Below are 15,569 nucleotides of genomic sequence, written 5' to 3' on the forward strand. Positions count from 1 at the left end.
AACTCCCTGGACCCCGTTCCCCTCCCGGGCATCCTGACTCCCACTCCCTGAGACATTAACCCTCTCTGCTCCACCCTCCTCCCAGCACTGGGGAGGGAACCCAGGAGTCCTGCCCCTCCATCAAACCTTCTGCAGCAGCAGCACGATGATGGGGACGAGCTGGGCCCGCTGCTTCTCCAGTGCCACGAGGGTGCGGGGTGTGCGGATGAAGAGCTTGGAGCGCCCGTAGGCCACCTCACCCTGCAGCCCATGTTGGTCCACCAGCGCCTGCGTGGCCTCCTGGTCCGTGGCCATCAGGTGGTTGGGCCATGTGTACTCACATGTCATCTTGTACCTACCACAGGTGCCCAGAGGGGTCAGGGCCTGGGCATGGCCTGTCCTGACCCCTGGGAGGAAGCAGGGGTGAGGCAGGGATGCCCAGGGAGGGGGCAACCGTGGCTTGGTGGGGCACAGAGGGAGGTAGTGTGGGCAGAGCAGGGAAGAGCAACCAGCAGGGTTGGGATCAGGACAAGGTGGGGGAGATACTGGAGCAGGAAAAGGTCACGTGCTGGCAGGGTTGGGGTCAGGGAGAGTCCGTACCAGAGCAAGAAGCAGCCCTGGGGCTGGTAGCTGGTGAAGTTAGTGGAAGGCGAAGCTGGCGGGGTTGGAGGTCAGGGCAAGAGGGGTCATGCAGGAAGTGGCCATAGGGTTGGCAGGAGGTGAAGCCAGTGGGGTCAGAGACTAGCGTCAGGGCTTGGGAGGGAGCCATACCTCAGCAGGAAGTGGCCGTAGGGCTGGCAGAGGGCAAAGCTGGCAGGATTAGGGGTTAGGGGTCAGGGCACAGGGCGGGGGGTTGTATCGGAGCAGGAAATGGCTACGGGGTTGGTGGGAGACAAGAGAGCAGGGTCAGGGGTGCTATAACAGTACAGGAAGGTGTTGTAGGGCTGGTAGTAGGCAAAGCCAGCGGGGTCAGGGTTCAGGGGGTCATACTGGAGCAGGAAGCGGCCGTAGGGCTGGCGGGAGGCAATGCCAGTGGGGTCAGGGGTCGAGGGTCAGGGCATGGGGGGGTCATACCGGAGCAGGAAGCGGCCGTAGGGCTGGCGGGAGGCAAAGCCGGCGCGTCGCACGCGCACGTTCTCCAGTAGCCCCAGGTAGGCGACCTGGTGGCGGCAGCGTTCCTCGTCGAAGTCCATGGGCGACTTGTGGTCGTTGGGCTTGATGCAGCGCACGTAGTAGGGCTCCTGCAGGTGCAGGGCAGGAGGGACGTGAGCAGCACAGGGCATCTGGGGGACCCCGAGGCGGCTCTGGGACGGAGGCTGCAGGGTGGGGCCAGGCTCCTCCCAGCCCCACCTGGCTCGGACCTGAGGGCCCTGGGGCAGCCTCTGACACCAGCTCGTGAGGCCCTGCAGGGAGCAGCTGCCACATGCACATGCAGCCTGTGTCCCAGCAGGCTCCAGCAAGGGCTGCTGTGAAGGGCTGGGGGAGTCACCTCCACATCTCCTGGGCACATGCTCGCTAACTCCAGGCTCCCGTTGTGTCTACTTGTGGGGGTCAGAGGGCATCTATGCATGCCCCATGCATGTGTCCCCATGTGCATTTCATCACATGCATGTACAGCCCCAGATGTGTATGTCTGTGTGCATGTATGTGAGGCCATGCCTGTGTGCGCGTGTCTGTGTGTCTCCTTGTGGGTAGGGGTCTGCGTATGGGAGTCTATAAATGTGTAGCCATGCTGAGTGTGTCCATGGAGGTGGTGGGTCTGTGTATGTGAACCCAGGCACGTATGGCTGTGTGCATGTGTGTCTGTGTGAATCCACATATGCATGTCTGGTCATGTGTGCAGGGGATCTGTGTATGTGAGTCTACGTACATGTAGCCGTGTGTGTGTGTGTGTGTGTCTGTGTGTATCCATGGGGGGGTAGGTCTGTGCATGCAAGTCCATACATGTATGTCTGTGTGTGCAGGGGACCTTCGTATGCAAGTCCATACAGGCATAGCCATGCGCATGTGTGTCCATGGGGGGTGAGTCTGTGCATGTGAGTCCATGCATGTATGCCCACGCGTGTGCATGCACATGATGGGGGGGGGGATCTGTGTGCCTGGGCATGCCCGTGTGCAGATGTGTGTATCCCATGTCTGTGGTGCCATGCACACGTGTTCTTGTGTCCCCATGCGGGGGCTGCATGCATGTCCCTGCCAGTCTCCCCCGTGACACGTAGCTGGCTCCCTGCCCCTGCTCCCACCCATGCGCTGCCTTTTCCAACTGGGGCTAATTTTAGCTACAGCAATGCCTGGGAGCAGGTGACGGCTGAGCCACGGGAACGAACGCCCAGCTGCTCATGCCGCGCTCCCTGCCAGGCACCCCTGCATCCCCCCAGGATCCTGCAGACGGGGAACGCGGCGGGGGGGCACCCAGGAGCAGATCCAAGAGGCTGCAACCAGCCACCCCCCCCCATCAGGCTGCTGCTTGGCTCTGGCTGGCACCAGGCAGGGCAGTGCCGCCCAGGGTATGGGGTCTGCCTTGGGGAGGGTGCTCAGCCCCAGCCTGGAGGAACCTCATGCTCCAGCACCCCGGCCCTTTATGAAGACCAGGTGAAGCCCTGCCTCCACTGCCTGCCAGTCAAAACAACTGACCTATCAGGCGAGGGGTGGGAACCATGAGGCTCCGCCCCCGGGGAAGGCACATCTGGTGGTGTGCGGCAGTGCCCCCCGTGGCGGAAGGGGGGATGGCATGTGGGCGAGGCCCAGTGCCCCGGGGTTACCTTGGAGGCCAGGTTCTCCACCAGTGCCACTATGGAGTTCTTGAAGAAGGTGGCGGCCGTCAGCGGGCGCTTGGTCACCTCGGTGATGCTGGCCTCGCCGTCCAGCCACATGGCCCGCACCACGGGGTCTGCGCTGGAGAGAGCCCACGGCACCACGTCAGCTCTCTGGGGGGGACTGTGTCTCCCCTGGCAGCGCCCACAGCTCCTCCACCTCGGGCAGGAGCTGCAGCCCCTCCTGTGGCAACCTGGCCAGTGCCCACAGTGCTGGGGGGATGCCAGGGAAGCTGGGCACCTCAGACGCGTGGTCTAGCCCCAGTCGGAAGGGATACTGGTGCTCGAGCTGAGCCGTGCAGAGCCCTCCCTGTCTGGCACTGCCCTGAGGATGACGGAGCCGCATCCTGGTCCAAGCCCATGCCAGGTCGAGCCGGCCACGTAGAGCCACAAAGACCATGACAGCACCACCCCCGGCAGGCAGCCGTGCCCCAGAGCTCTGTGGCTCCAGGGATGGCAGCTCTCCTCCAGATGGACTCAAGTCCCAGAGCCCGGGTCCTGGTCAGCTTGCCAGGGGCTCAGGGCTAGGTGGTACTGGGCACCCACGACTTGCTTGCCCCATCCCTGATGCCTCTGCTTGCTGGTCATGCCCAGCCCGGGGTGCAATGGTATGATGCCCGCCAGGGAGGGGCTTGGTTGAAGTCCTGTGCAGGCAGAGGGCAGATGCCCAGGGCGCCTACCTGTTGTACAGAAGCCGCTTGAAGTCCTGGAAGAGGGTGTCCTTGTTCTTGTCGATGAAACCCTCCACCGAGTACCTGCAGCACAGGGCATGGGCACTGCACCCACTCCTTCCACCCTCAGCCCCCGCCCATCCCTGCTCTGACCCTCCCAGGGTCCCTCTGGGCTGGTTCCACACACGGAGAAAAGCGGTGCCCCATTGCCACCCAAAATGACCGTGGCACCTTTCAGGCTTAAAAGCCAGGAACCTGCACTTTGAATGGGTGGCACCTGGGCCTCTGCCACCGTGCGGGGAGGGTCTGGGATGGCGGTGGGCTGTGCCTGGGGGCGGGGGATTAGACCCTGTGCAGGGACCTAGAAACCAGCTGCCCCCCAGGGCTGAGTGACCCCAAACAGGGCAGAGGCACAGGCCTTGCTGTGGGTGGCAGGGATGCAGAGCTGCAGGGAAGGGAGCAGAGGGGCTCACGGCATAGGGGCCTCCATGCACATGAACACGTGTACACCTACATGCACATGCATGATCACCACTACATGTATGAACTGTATGCCTGCATCCAGTCTTGCACACACACATATGCAGATAAATGTGCTCATGTCCAAGTGCAAACACAAACACATTTATGCCCACACTTGTATACACTTGCACACTGATATCTGGACAGGCAGGTATATGTATCCAGGCCTGCATTCAGACACACTTGCACAGAAACACATGCACACACATATGTATGGCCAACACTACAGGTATGCACGCCTACATAGCTGCACACCCGTCCAGTCAGGCGCATGCACACACATGTGCAAACACACACGTACACATGCTCATGCCCAGTGTTGCACATGTACACACACACACGCACACTGGCCACCAAGCCCAGGCCAGCTCCTCTGCTCACTCCCTGCCCCACAGCTCTGGTGGGGACTCTTCTGAGCCAGGAAGGGGTGGTGGGTCTGGGGGGAAGAGCTGAAGCCTTCTCCCTCCACTTCTGCCGCCAGCTGCTGTTACCTATGCCCTGCTGGGAGAAGGCACGGCCCCTCTTCCCTGGCTCTGGGGGTGGTGAAGGGGGCATGAGCAGCCCCACACCTAACCCATGGATCCAAGTTGAGCCCTCAGCCAGGCTACGCTCACAGCCTGGTGATCCTGCCCGTGCCCCATCCCTTGCCGGGCAGAGGTGGGGGGTGGAGACTCAAGGGGCTCCCCAGGATCAGCTGCACCCTGGCATCGAAGCCAGGTGCCACGGTAGGGTGGGAGCAGTCCCCGTGGGGCTGCCCATTTCCAGCGGCGCACCCCAGACTCACGTGACATCGCCGGCGTAGTGTCGGATGCGGAAATCCCGGCCGAACTCCAGGGTTTTGTCTGTGGGGCAGAGCTGCAAGTGTGGGGCCAGGAGTGAGGGGGATGGCAGCCCTGTCCTGCTGCCCCCAGAAGGGGCAAACCCCCCCTCCTACCACACCTTCAGACCTGTCTTGGCCCCGCACACTCGTGCCAAGACCCCCACCCCCCAGTATGCATTGCTGAGCTCCCACCGGCCCCCGCCATCGTTCCACAACGCCCCGTGCCCCGCTCTGGACACCCAATGCGGGCAGGAAGGGGTCGTGGGGCATCCCTACCCTACCCCCGTACCTTGCGACTGGTGTAGTGGGGGTGCCGGCCCAGCCGGGAATCCATGGAGTTGAGGAAGAGAGCATCAGTGACGGTGCCGGCCGTCAGGCAGGCCTCGTCTAGCAGGGAGATGATGCCCTTGTGCGGCTGCTCCACCAGGTCCACGATGATCTGGTTGTTGAAGTACTCGATCTGTGGGAGACAGGGGTCAGCGGGGCCGAGGTGGGAGCATGGACCCGCCCCTACCCCCTCCACCACGGGCACTCACGTGCTGCCACTTGATGCCTTCCCGCTGGTACTCGTCCTGCTCCTGCCTCAGGATGAGCTCGATGAAGAGCTGCTGCAGCTTCTCGTTGCAGTAATTGATGCAGAACTGCTCGAAGCTGGAAGCGCACAAGTGGCCCGGCAGAGAAGGGCTGCAGCCCCCATCCTCTGCCCCCTGCACCCCCGCTCCGCACCCAGAGCCCACGCGGGGCCGCACCCCATCTCGCTCTGCGTGTACCACGCCTGGTGTCCACCATGAGCAGCATAGGAACAGCACGTGGTCATGCCTCCTGGCATTGGAGGGCAGAATCCATGTGGCATGAGCAAGGAGGGTGGACTTTGGCCACCTAAACCCGCTCGCCACGGGTGCGCCCTGGGCCCAGCACTGACTGCAGAACCACTAGCCTCTTCCTATAGGTCTCCCATCCACCCTGTAACCCAAACCGGTGCTGCTTAGCTTGGGAGAGGGGCTGGGCACCCTGCAAGGACCCAGCCCCTTGGTGCTTTCCACTGGATGCACAAGGTGGTTTGGCCACTGCCCCCTGCTCATCGCTGCCTTTCCCCCTCGCCAGAGCGACAGGGGGGTTCCCTGCTCACTCAGCTGCCCCAGCCCTTATGCATGCTGGGAAAGGTGCTATAGAGGAGGCTACCCCTGGGAGGCCACCAGCAGGGGTGGGGGAGGGTATACCTGTTGCGGTCGAAGATCTCAAAGCCATAGATATCGAGGACGCCGATGACGGTGTTCTTGCCGTGCAGCCGGGGGTCGTAGTTCTGCACCTCAATGACGGCGTTGATGCGGCCCACGATCCAGCAGAACAGCCGCTCGTAGATAGCCTGTGGGGACAGAGGTGGAGGAGATGCTCCCTGGCCTGCCCATCCCAGCCTGCCCCCACTGGGTCTGCGGGAACTGCACCTTTCAGCAGGGCAGGGAGGACTGGGGGGGCAGTGGGTGGGCATGGTCACTACTGCCCCATGGCGGGGGCTCGGGGTGCGAATCGACCACCTTCTGTCGTGGGCACAGGGGGGCTGCCGGTGCTGGGACTGCAGGGGAGTCCCCCAGTTGTAGCTCTGGCTCACAGGCGCGGTGTAACCAGGGCTCGCAGGCACTGCAGCCGCGGAGACTTTCCAAGCCGTTTGGGCTCTGCCCAGGCTCCAGGCCACGAACCCAACTCACTCCGCACCCGCCCCATGCAAAAGATACTCCAGTTGCAGGACCTTGGCCTGTTTGGGACCTGTCACACCTGAGCCCTGGCACTAGGGCAGGGGCTGCCACACAGGCCCAGCCCCGGCAGGTCAGAGTAGCCTGGGCGAGGGAACAGGCCGTGCCCCAAAGTCTGCCCAGCGACGGTGCACCCGCAGGGTCCATGCCACGCAGGGGTAAGCATGGTCCAGGCAATGGTCCCAGCTGTCTGTGGGTACAACCCGTGGCATGGCTGGGCTGCGCCAGGCCTGCCAGAGCTGATCCAGCCGGCCGAGGGCAGTGCCAGGGACGTGTGTGTTAGGGGAGGTTTGGACTCCCAGGAGCTGGGGAAGGGGACCCCCGCTCACCTTTGCGCAGGCGTCCCGGGCGTAGCTGGCCTCCGTGGCGCTGTGGCCCTTGGCAATGACCTCACCGCCCCCAGCGGCCACAGTCCGGTAGAGCAGGGCCTGGAGCAGTTTCTCCGGCTCCGTTGCCGTCAGCGTTGCCACGTGGGACACAAGCGCCATGTCCTCCACCTCCACCGCTTCCCCGGGCATCACGAAGTGCACGTTGCCCTGGACTCCCCCCAGGGAGATGCTGTCAGCCGCACGGCTCCGATGCCGGGCCCCCGCACAGCCCCCGGAGCCAGCGTGGGGCAGGGCACCGGCGCCGAGCCGCGGCCAGGCCACCCCGTGACTCACCAGGTGCAGGATGGTGGCCAGGATCCTGTGCACAGAGTCCACCTCCTCAGGACTGAAGCCGATCACCTGCATGGCATCCGCTACCGCCTTGTAGTTGGACTTGTCGTTGTTCATGGACTGCGGCAGTGTTGGGGGGCAGGGTGAGCCGCGGCTCCGGGGAACGCGGGGGGCCGAGACGTCGGTGCCCCCTGCTCACCCCCACACTGGGCAGGGTCACCCCCCGGGCCTGTCCCTGCCTGGGGTGGTCTCTGCTCAGAGAGGCTGGGCTGAGCCGCACAGCCTGTTGGGAGCCCACGGTCCCCTGCAGGGGTCTGCAGCCTGGCTGGCAGGGCTCCTGGCCATCCCCACGTTGCCTCCTCTGGCTGAGGTCTCTCTGGGGCAGCTGCAGGGGCAGGCCTGTGGGCTTGGGCTAGCCGGGCTCACTATGGCACAGGGAGTGCGGCCTCCCCACCCCCTGCACAGGGGAGCAATGGGCGCGTGGGGACCCAGGGTGGGTGCAGCCAGGGGTTCAAGGGTGAACCACCTGTCTTGGGACCTAGTGCTGGCAGCCCCTGCTGGGTCCAGAAGGCCCAAGCCCTGCGGCGACAGGTGATGTGGCCTGATCCCGAGAGATGCCCAGGACCCCAGCCCCCACCTTCTGGCTCTGGATGGCCCCAGTGCCTGAGCTCCCCCTCCTCTCGCCCCTGGGCCTGTGGGCAGACTCACACTGGTACCAGCGCTCTCCTGGGTGTAGCGGTAAGCTGCGGCATCTCGGGTCAGGCGCAGGGAGTTCAGCAACGTGTCCGAGGCCCCAAGAAGCAGCTGGAGGAAGAGGCAGCACTGAGACCCCATAGCCCATGCAGCGGGGAAGGACCCAGGGCAGGAGGTCACAGGTCACCAGAGGACTTCATGGGGAGTCAGGGCAGGCAGCACGGCCCTGCTCTGCTCCCCCAGGAGGCTCCTTTCTGTGGGGGCGCGCAGCAGAGAGGGGATGCGGCTCCACGAGACGGCAGCCGTGCTTGTGCCCCTCTGAGTCGGGTCCAGAGCAGGGCAGCACGAGTGATCAGTGGCATGGAGGGGCTTTCATACGGGCAGGGACTAATGAGGCCAAGTCCTTTCCATTTAGAAGAGATGCTTGAGGGAGAACGCGGCAAGAGCTTATGAAATACTAAATGCGGAAGAGAAAGTCAATAGAGATTTATGATCGACTGTCTCTCTCAATACAAGACCGAGGGATCGCAGCATGAAACTAGCAGGCCGTCCGTCTGCAATGAACACAAGGAGGTTTTTTTCCACCCAGCGTGCCACTAAAGGGAGGGGCTCGTTGCCACCAGATGTGGGGGAAGCTGAGCATTTAGCCAGATTCACGAAGGGACTGGGCACGTTCTTGGAGGAATGAGGTTTTAGTAGCTGTGGAGCACAGGAGCTCTGAATCAGAGCATCCCAGACCTGAAATGCCGGAGGCTGAGCGAGAGAGGAAGAGTGGGAAAAACCCTGGCCAGAACTAGGTCGCTCTCCTTTCCACGTAACGCAGAAGACGGACCCGGGGTCTGACCCAGCACATGGCAGTGCTGATGTTCTTGTGCTCCCCGTGTTCAGTAGCTAGTGGTGCACAGCCCGGTCACCCAGCTGGCAAGGCACAGTGGCCAGCAGTCCAGGCCGTCAGGGGATCTGAGCGACTCCTTTCCCCAGCACAGCCCCAAGCTGTGGGGACTCTGGACCTGCCGGCTCCCTGCAGCAATCAGGGATGTGCCACCATGGGAGCCGGGGCTCTGCCCGGATCCCAAAGTGCCCCGGAGGCCCCCAGGTTGCAGCCTCGTACCCCCAGCCCAGCTGCCCACTCACCTGGTAGAAGGAGTGGAAGTTCCTCTCGCCCGGCTGCTGCTGGAGGATGCGCGACTGCAAGGGCAAGGCCAGGGTGTCAGTGACAGGTACCAGGTCCTGCTGCCCCAGGGTCTGATCTGCCAGCCCCGCCAGGCAGAATCATCTCGCTCCACTCCCCCATGCTCCCAGGCAGGTTGTCCTCCCAGCCCAGGTGGCCCAGGGCCCCATCTCCAGCCCCAGGGCCACTTGCCCCTACCCCCTCACCTTCTCAAGGAGGTAGTTGTGGATGTGGCCGCCGGTGGGGTCACCCTTGAAGTCGAAGTTGATGTCCATGTATTTGCCGAAGCGGCTGGAGTTGTCGTTGCGGCTGGTCTTGGCATTGCCAAAGGCCTCCAGCACGCAGTTGGACTTGAGCAGCACGTCCTTCACCCTGTGGGGGCAGGAACGGGGCATCATGAGCACAGGGACCAGGCCCAGGCAAGTCAGCACACCCCCCCCAGTGCCCACCCCAGACCCACTCACCTTTCCACCTCGGCGCGCTGGCTGGGGTTGGTGATGGCCGCGATGTACTGCATGATGTACTTGCTGGCTTCTGTCTTGCCAGCACCGCTCTCCCCTGCCAGACAGACAGATGGGCTAGAAAGAGCTCACAGCCCCCCAGCTTACTGAAACTCAGTGATGGGGGGCTGGAAGCCACAGGGACCAGCCCAGGCTGCTGTAGGGCCAGTAGCATGGGCACGACGTGCCCTGGCTGCTGTGGGCAGCAAGGACTGGAGGTCCAGACCCAGTGTGGCAGGGGGCTGGGGGACTCCAAGCTGCAGCACACCCAACAGTACCCTGGGGAGCGGGCCCCAGGCTACGGTCTTGCACCCACGGTGCATGCACACACACATGCAAGGTCCCTGGGTGCCCCTACCGGAGATGACGATGCAAGTGTCCTTGGCACGGCGCTTCATGGCCTTGTAGGCGGCATCAGCCACAGCATAGAGGTGGGGGGGCCGCTCGTAGAGCTCGCGCCCACGGTACTGCTCGATGACGTCCCGGCCGTACAGCTCCGTGCCCCGGTAGGGGTTCACTGACACCACCACCTCCCCGATGTACGTGTAGATCCGCCCCTTCTCGAACCTGCCAGGACCCAAGCGGCTGCGTGACCACAGGCCCCTTGTGCTTCTGCAGCCACAGACATGGTAATGGGGGTGCAGATATCCCCCAGCTGAACGTGCCAGTCTGGGGGGCACGGGCAGGGCAGCTGGGAGATGTCCCCTGGGCTGGCCCCAGCCTGGGGAGGGGCTGGGCAAACCCAGGTGAGTACGCTATGCCCTTGTCCCAGGACAGCCTGTGCAGGAAAGGGCAGCACCACCCCAGACAGGCTTCAGGGGGTGGAGGAGGACAAAGGACTGTGGGCTAGTGGGGGATCCCTGGATCCTGCAGCCACACGAGAAAAGTGGTTTGGGGTCACGGGAAGGGAAGGGTGGAGGGCTGGACTTGGAGGAAGGCAGCAACACAGTGCCTGGGGGTTGTGAAACCTGCTCCTTCCTGTAAACAAAGAGCAGGGAACTCCCAGCCCCATGCCAGCCGCAGAAGGGTGGAGCGCTCCGAGCTGGAGGGGCCAAGGAGCCGGGGAAGTGCGGGTCCATCGGGGAACAGGAGGGGTCTGCTTAGGTCTGGTCTGATGTATGGCTGGGGAGGGTTGAGCCCCTCCCCCCCATACATGTATGTTAGCCAGGGCATCACCAGTGTGCCCCGCAAGGCTCAGAAGATGCAGGTGCACATGTGAGTGAGTGCACACACACTCACATGTTAGCCACGGCATCACCAGCATGCCTCACAAGGCCCACCATGTTCAGGTGCACACACATGTGCACAAGCACATACCTATATACATATTAGCCAGGGCACTGAGTGTGTGCCCCGCAAGGTTCAGCAGGTACAGGCACACATGTGCATGCACACGCAGACCCACACGTTAGCTGTGGCAACACCAGTGTACCCCATAACAATCAACGAGTGCACTCACATGCACATGCACACGTGTACAACGCATCGCTAGTGTGCCCCATAAAAGCCAGCAGGTGCACTCACTCGCACATTCACTCATGGCAGCACATTGCAAACCTCTGATGCCCCACAGCGCCCAGGCCCAGGCTGTCTATGTGTCCATCCCTGGCTGCTCCCCATCAAGTCCCTGCATGCCAGTTACCCCAGGCAGCTGGGCAGGGCCACGGGGCTGGCGAGCAGCAGCGGGCAGGAAGTTGGCAAAGCCAGTGCTAGGGGCCCTGGAGCCGTGGACAGGTCCCAGGGGTGGGAGGGGAGAGAAGCTGAGGGGGTGGAGGTCTGGCCAGACATGGGAGCTGATGCCCCCAAGGTTGTGGCTCAGCCGGCCCAGGCCATGACCCCAGAAGACTCGCACGGGACCAGGGGCTGGCGGGGTGAGCGCAGGGGGTGCCTGGGAGGCAGCTTTCTCTCACCAGCTCGGACCTGCCTCGGTTTCCCCGTGGCACAGAGGTGTGTGGTGCTGGCTGCCCCCCCAGGGCAACACTGGGGGCCTGGGCAGCACTGCAGGGCTTGAGGCAGTGAGGCTGCATCCCCAATATGCCCATGGGGGGCAGGAACAAGGGAACGTGGGGAAATGGGCTGGGCTGGGCTAGGGGGGGTCCTGCCAGGAAACTGGCACCTGCCTGGCCTGTCTCTTTAGGGGCCAGCAGGAGCCAGAAAGCTGCCATAGGGCTCAGGGAAAGGGGCTTTGCCCTCCTCCGTGCCCCCAAGGCCCAGCCAAGCTGCCTCCCTGCCTCCTGGACCATCAGCATCCTCCTCCTGGGCACACACTCCCCTCTCCCTTGCTGTAACCCCCCAGTACCTCCCGCTTTCTGCCTTCGCTTGAGCGGTTGCTTAGAGACCACAAGGACTTGGAAGCAACAGCTACTAGAGCGGCAAAGGGTGTGCATGCACCCACGCATGTGTGCAGGTATACACATACATGTATATGCACACAAGTGTACACACATATAGGCATACCCACATACGCACACGCACACACAGGCACACATATGCATGCACATGAGTGCATACACACATGCATAGCATAGGCACACCTTCACATGCATGCTTGCACGCACATGCAAACACAACCCCACCCCCAGAGCAACCACAGCCCAGCACTGCAATGGCTCAGACTTTCTGCAGGAGGATGCAGGTGTCTCACCCCTGTGCCTGGTGCCCTTGGTCCTGTCCAGCCCCACATCTGCCCCCGGCAGGGCAGGGCAGGGCTCCTGGCTGACAGTGGCTGCTCTCCATGGGGAGCTGGCCACCCAGGAAGCCCAGAGGCTGCAAGGGACCTGCGACCAGGGCATGCCAGATGCTCCCTGTTCCCTCTGCAGCAGGGGTCCAGAGCAGCAGGAGCCCCAGGCTCTGACCCCAGCCAGGAGAGCCCCCAGTCCCAGGGCGTGCACCCGGGCTCTGCCAGGGCTGCTGCTTCCAACTCTGGGGTGAGGACCTGCTGCCGGTGAGCGAGATGCAGCCGCCCTGCTCAGCTCAGCTCAGCTCAGCTCAGCCCAGCCCAGCCCAGGCCAGCCAGCCTGAAACTGGAAGTAGGGACCGCATCCCGGCTCCCGCTGACGTCACTGGGGGAAGTCTGGGTAACTACCACGCTGGGATGTGCCGGCTGCCGGGCTTCCCTCGGGGCAGAGGGGCAAGTCCCATGGGAATTCTGCTCCCCAACCTGCCATCAGGGCTCCTGCTTCACCCCAGCATTAGGCAGGAATGGACAACAGCTCTGACCACCCTGGTCGCACTCCGGACAATGCAGACCACCCGCGGACCCCCAGCCCAGCCCGAGGATGGACTTGAGCCACAGCCTCCTAGCCCCCACGCCCTGCCCTAGGTACCATGTTGGTTAGCATGATAAGCAGCATGGTAGGCAGTGGGTACCTCAGTTTCAGGTTGGCCAGGAACTCCTCCATGGTCACCTCGTCGAGGAGCACAAAGTCAGACTTCCCGAACTCGAGGCCCTCCAGCTCGGCCATGCTGCTGGGCACACGGGGCCGGGGCCGGGGCCGGGGCCGGGGAGAGATGCAGGCAGCGCGTGCAAGAGGAAAGAGGGCTTTCAAAACCAGCTAGCCCGGCACACGGCTTCCTGTGCGTGGCGGGGAATGGGCGTTGCCGGCGGGCGGGCCGGCGTGGGGAGCCTGGCAGGGGCCCTGCTGCCTGCCTTGCCTGGTGCTGCGAGGGCTGCATGGGATGGGGGGTCTGTCATAGGTGCCACATATGCCAGGGGGCTGGTGTCAGCGTGCCCCAGTGCAGGGGAGCGTGGGCAGGGGCAGAAGCTCTGCAGGGTGGGATGTGGAGAGGGCCATGGGCATATGCCCCAAAGCCAGTGGATTTGAGGGGTGCCCTTGTGTCCAGGCTCCCAGCATGGCTGAGGGGGATTCTTACCAGGCCCTGGGACACCCCAGCATGGGTGCCATGTTTTCTCCCTGCCCATATTCCTGCCTCAAGCCAATACCTCCCCGCAGGGAGCCTCACAGAAGCCCTGCCAGCCTGGGCTTGCAGAACAGCTAGGTGGGGAGTAGAGAGGGGCACTGGAGCCACAAATATCCTGTGGGATGGATGCAAGAGGCTCTGGCCTGGGGCTGAAGGGGAGGCAGGGCCCCTTGGCAGTGCCAGAGGCTGGGGGCAGGGCACCAGGCCCCATTCTACATAAGCAGCTGCTTTATCAGCCCAGCTTGCATGGTGCACTGAAATAGCTGCTCAGCGCTTCGTGACACCCAGCTCTGCCATGACTCATTTCCTCCCTGTGACACTCGGCAGGCCGTGGCAGACGCGGGACCGCGCAGCATCCTTCCTGCTACTCCGGGGGGTGGTGGGGCGGCTTGCCCTGCAGCTCAGCCTCCGCCACGTCTTCCTGGGACCGTCCCCACGGGACGTGTGTGGAGGGGTGGAATGGCCCAGGGGGTTTCTAGGCTGTCGTCCCAGTGACGCTCATCAGCAGGTGGGTTTTTTCTGCTGGATGGTGGGAATCCACCAGCTCCCACTCGCAGCTGGGTGGGCCCTGCAGCCAGGTCAGTGTCTCTGTAGTCCCCGGGGCGTACATACGGCACTCTCTGGTCCAAACAGGGTGCAGGGGGGCCCAGCTCATCACTTCTGTCAGGTAAAGCCTGAGGTCAATCTAGTCCAAACCCTGGCCCTGACCCAGCCCTGCTTGGCCCCCTCCTGTATCCTCAGCACAGGCTGGCTGCTGCTGCAATCCATGCCAGGGTATGTCCAAATAGGGATGCATCCGCAGGGTGCGAGGTACTGACCCCATCTGGGGCAGCTGTGTGGGGCCAGTTGAGGAGGACTGGACTCTCAACACCATTGTTCGCACGCTCCCTTTTAAGGAAGCTAAGGATCAGGGGATATAGGAGGACTGCTCGATCCAGAGGTCAGCACCCCTACCTACAGGCAGCTACATATCATATTGTTCTGATTATACATTGGCCTTGCATAGAAGTTGACCCCATGTTGTCAAGTCCAGTTTCAGGAAAAACCATGTTTCCCTGCTGAACAGAAGTCAGTAACTGCAAACAGAGACCTCAACTTACAAATCCCCCAGAAAATCCAACAATGGGAGGCAGGGACCCAAAGGGTTAAGCACACCACAAACAGGATAAAAAAAGCACCTTCAGAAGCAAAGATAATTTTGCCTGAGACTCCCCACGTTGTCTCCAGCCTCAGATTCCAGATCAAGAGGGATATTTTTAGTTAGAACAGAAATGGTTCACAGGTTTAAACAAGGACAGGTTAGATATGGATTGCGGTCCTGGATTCAGGCTTTATGTGATGCAAAAGCCTGGGTCCAAACAGCCTTAATTTGAGGTGCTCCAGATGCTGGTTTTGGAGCAATGTGGGGTTGTACATGCACCATCCTTATCTGCAGGTGACCTCTCCCAAGCAAGGCACCTTCAGCTCAGCTGTCTTGGGGAAAGGAACCATATTGCTGGCTGCTAAATATTTTAAAGGTTTCAGTTGAGCACAGAGGAGTGTCCAGATCAGAAGCCACCCAAGCAGTAGCTGCACAGTCCTCTGCAAGACAAGCAAGCCAAAGAAAGCACTGAAGCCCAAGGGGTGGTTTCTGAACTCCTACACTTCCAACCCCTGGACAACTCTGTGGGGTTTCCTGCCCACTCGTATGATGGGCCATTTCCTGGCTCTGTGGCTCCCCTGACCTGACCCAGAGCTGGGTCCCAGGGTTGGGAGGACTCAGGTTCCCACCAGTTTCATAGGGTTTCTGAGCTCCCACGCCAGCAGGGCTGTGGGGTGGGGACAGCGCGAGTCAGCCAGCCATTGGGGTGCTTCTCTGTGGGAGCTGAGTCTGCTACAGCCATGCCTGAGCAGATGAGTGTGCACAGCACTTGGAAAGGCCCACTGGCTGCCATGTATTCAGTCCTCAACATACCAAAAAGCCCAGCATGGCCCAGAGAGAGCACGAGGGTGCTGCTGGCAAGTCAGACCCACACAAGGGAAGCAAGGGGCCTAAGCTTCCCACTGACAACAGGAGTACTAGAAGCATG

General features: G+C 62.4%; 1 protein-coding gene across 1 annotated transcript in view; it reads right to left on the minus strand.

Annotated features, from left to right (window-relative positions):
- Positions 1–13,103, minus strand: part of MYO1G (myosin IG) — a 21,366-nt gene extending 8,263 nt beyond the window's left edge. Inside the window, exons 1-16 of the mRNA XM_019529069.1 lie at positions 12,949–13,103; positions 9,938–10,146; positions 9,544–9,637; positions 9,286–9,451; positions 9,043–9,096; positions 7,924–8,019; positions 7,219–7,335; positions 6,886–7,092; positions 6,026–6,171; positions 5,342–5,456; positions 5,095–5,265; positions 4,770–4,840; positions 3,473–3,547; positions 2,742–2,874; positions 1,054–1,220; positions 127–334 (exon numbers count right to left, since the gene is read on the minus strand). Coding sequence (XP_019384614.1) covers positions 127–334; positions 1,054–1,220; positions 2,742–2,874; positions 3,473–3,547; positions 4,770–4,840; positions 5,095–5,265; positions 5,342–5,456; positions 6,026–6,171; positions 6,886–7,092; positions 7,219–7,335; positions 7,924–8,019; positions 9,043–9,096; positions 9,286–9,451; positions 9,544–9,637; positions 9,938–10,146; positions 12,949–13,043 — 2,124 coding nt within the window. The 5' untranslated portion in view covers positions 13,044–13,103. The remainder of the gene's footprint in view (positions 1–126; positions 335–1,053; positions 1,221–2,741; positions 2,875–3,472; positions 3,548–4,769; positions 4,841–5,094; positions 5,266–5,341; positions 5,457–6,025; positions 6,172–6,885; positions 7,093–7,218; positions 7,336–7,923; positions 8,020–9,042; positions 9,097–9,285; positions 9,452–9,543; positions 9,638–9,937; positions 10,147–12,948) is intronic.
- Between the last annotated feature and the right edge of the window lie 2,466 nt (positions 13,104–15,569).

The sequence above is a fragment of the Crocodylus porosus genome, unplaced genomic scaffold (genome assembly GCF_001723895.1).
Source record: "Crocodylus porosus isolate Cpor-Errol unplaced genomic scaffold, CroPor_comp1, whole genome shotgun sequence".
NCBI classification, from domain to species: domain Eukaryota; kingdom Metazoa; phylum Chordata; order Crocodylia; family Crocodylidae; genus Crocodylus; species Crocodylus porosus.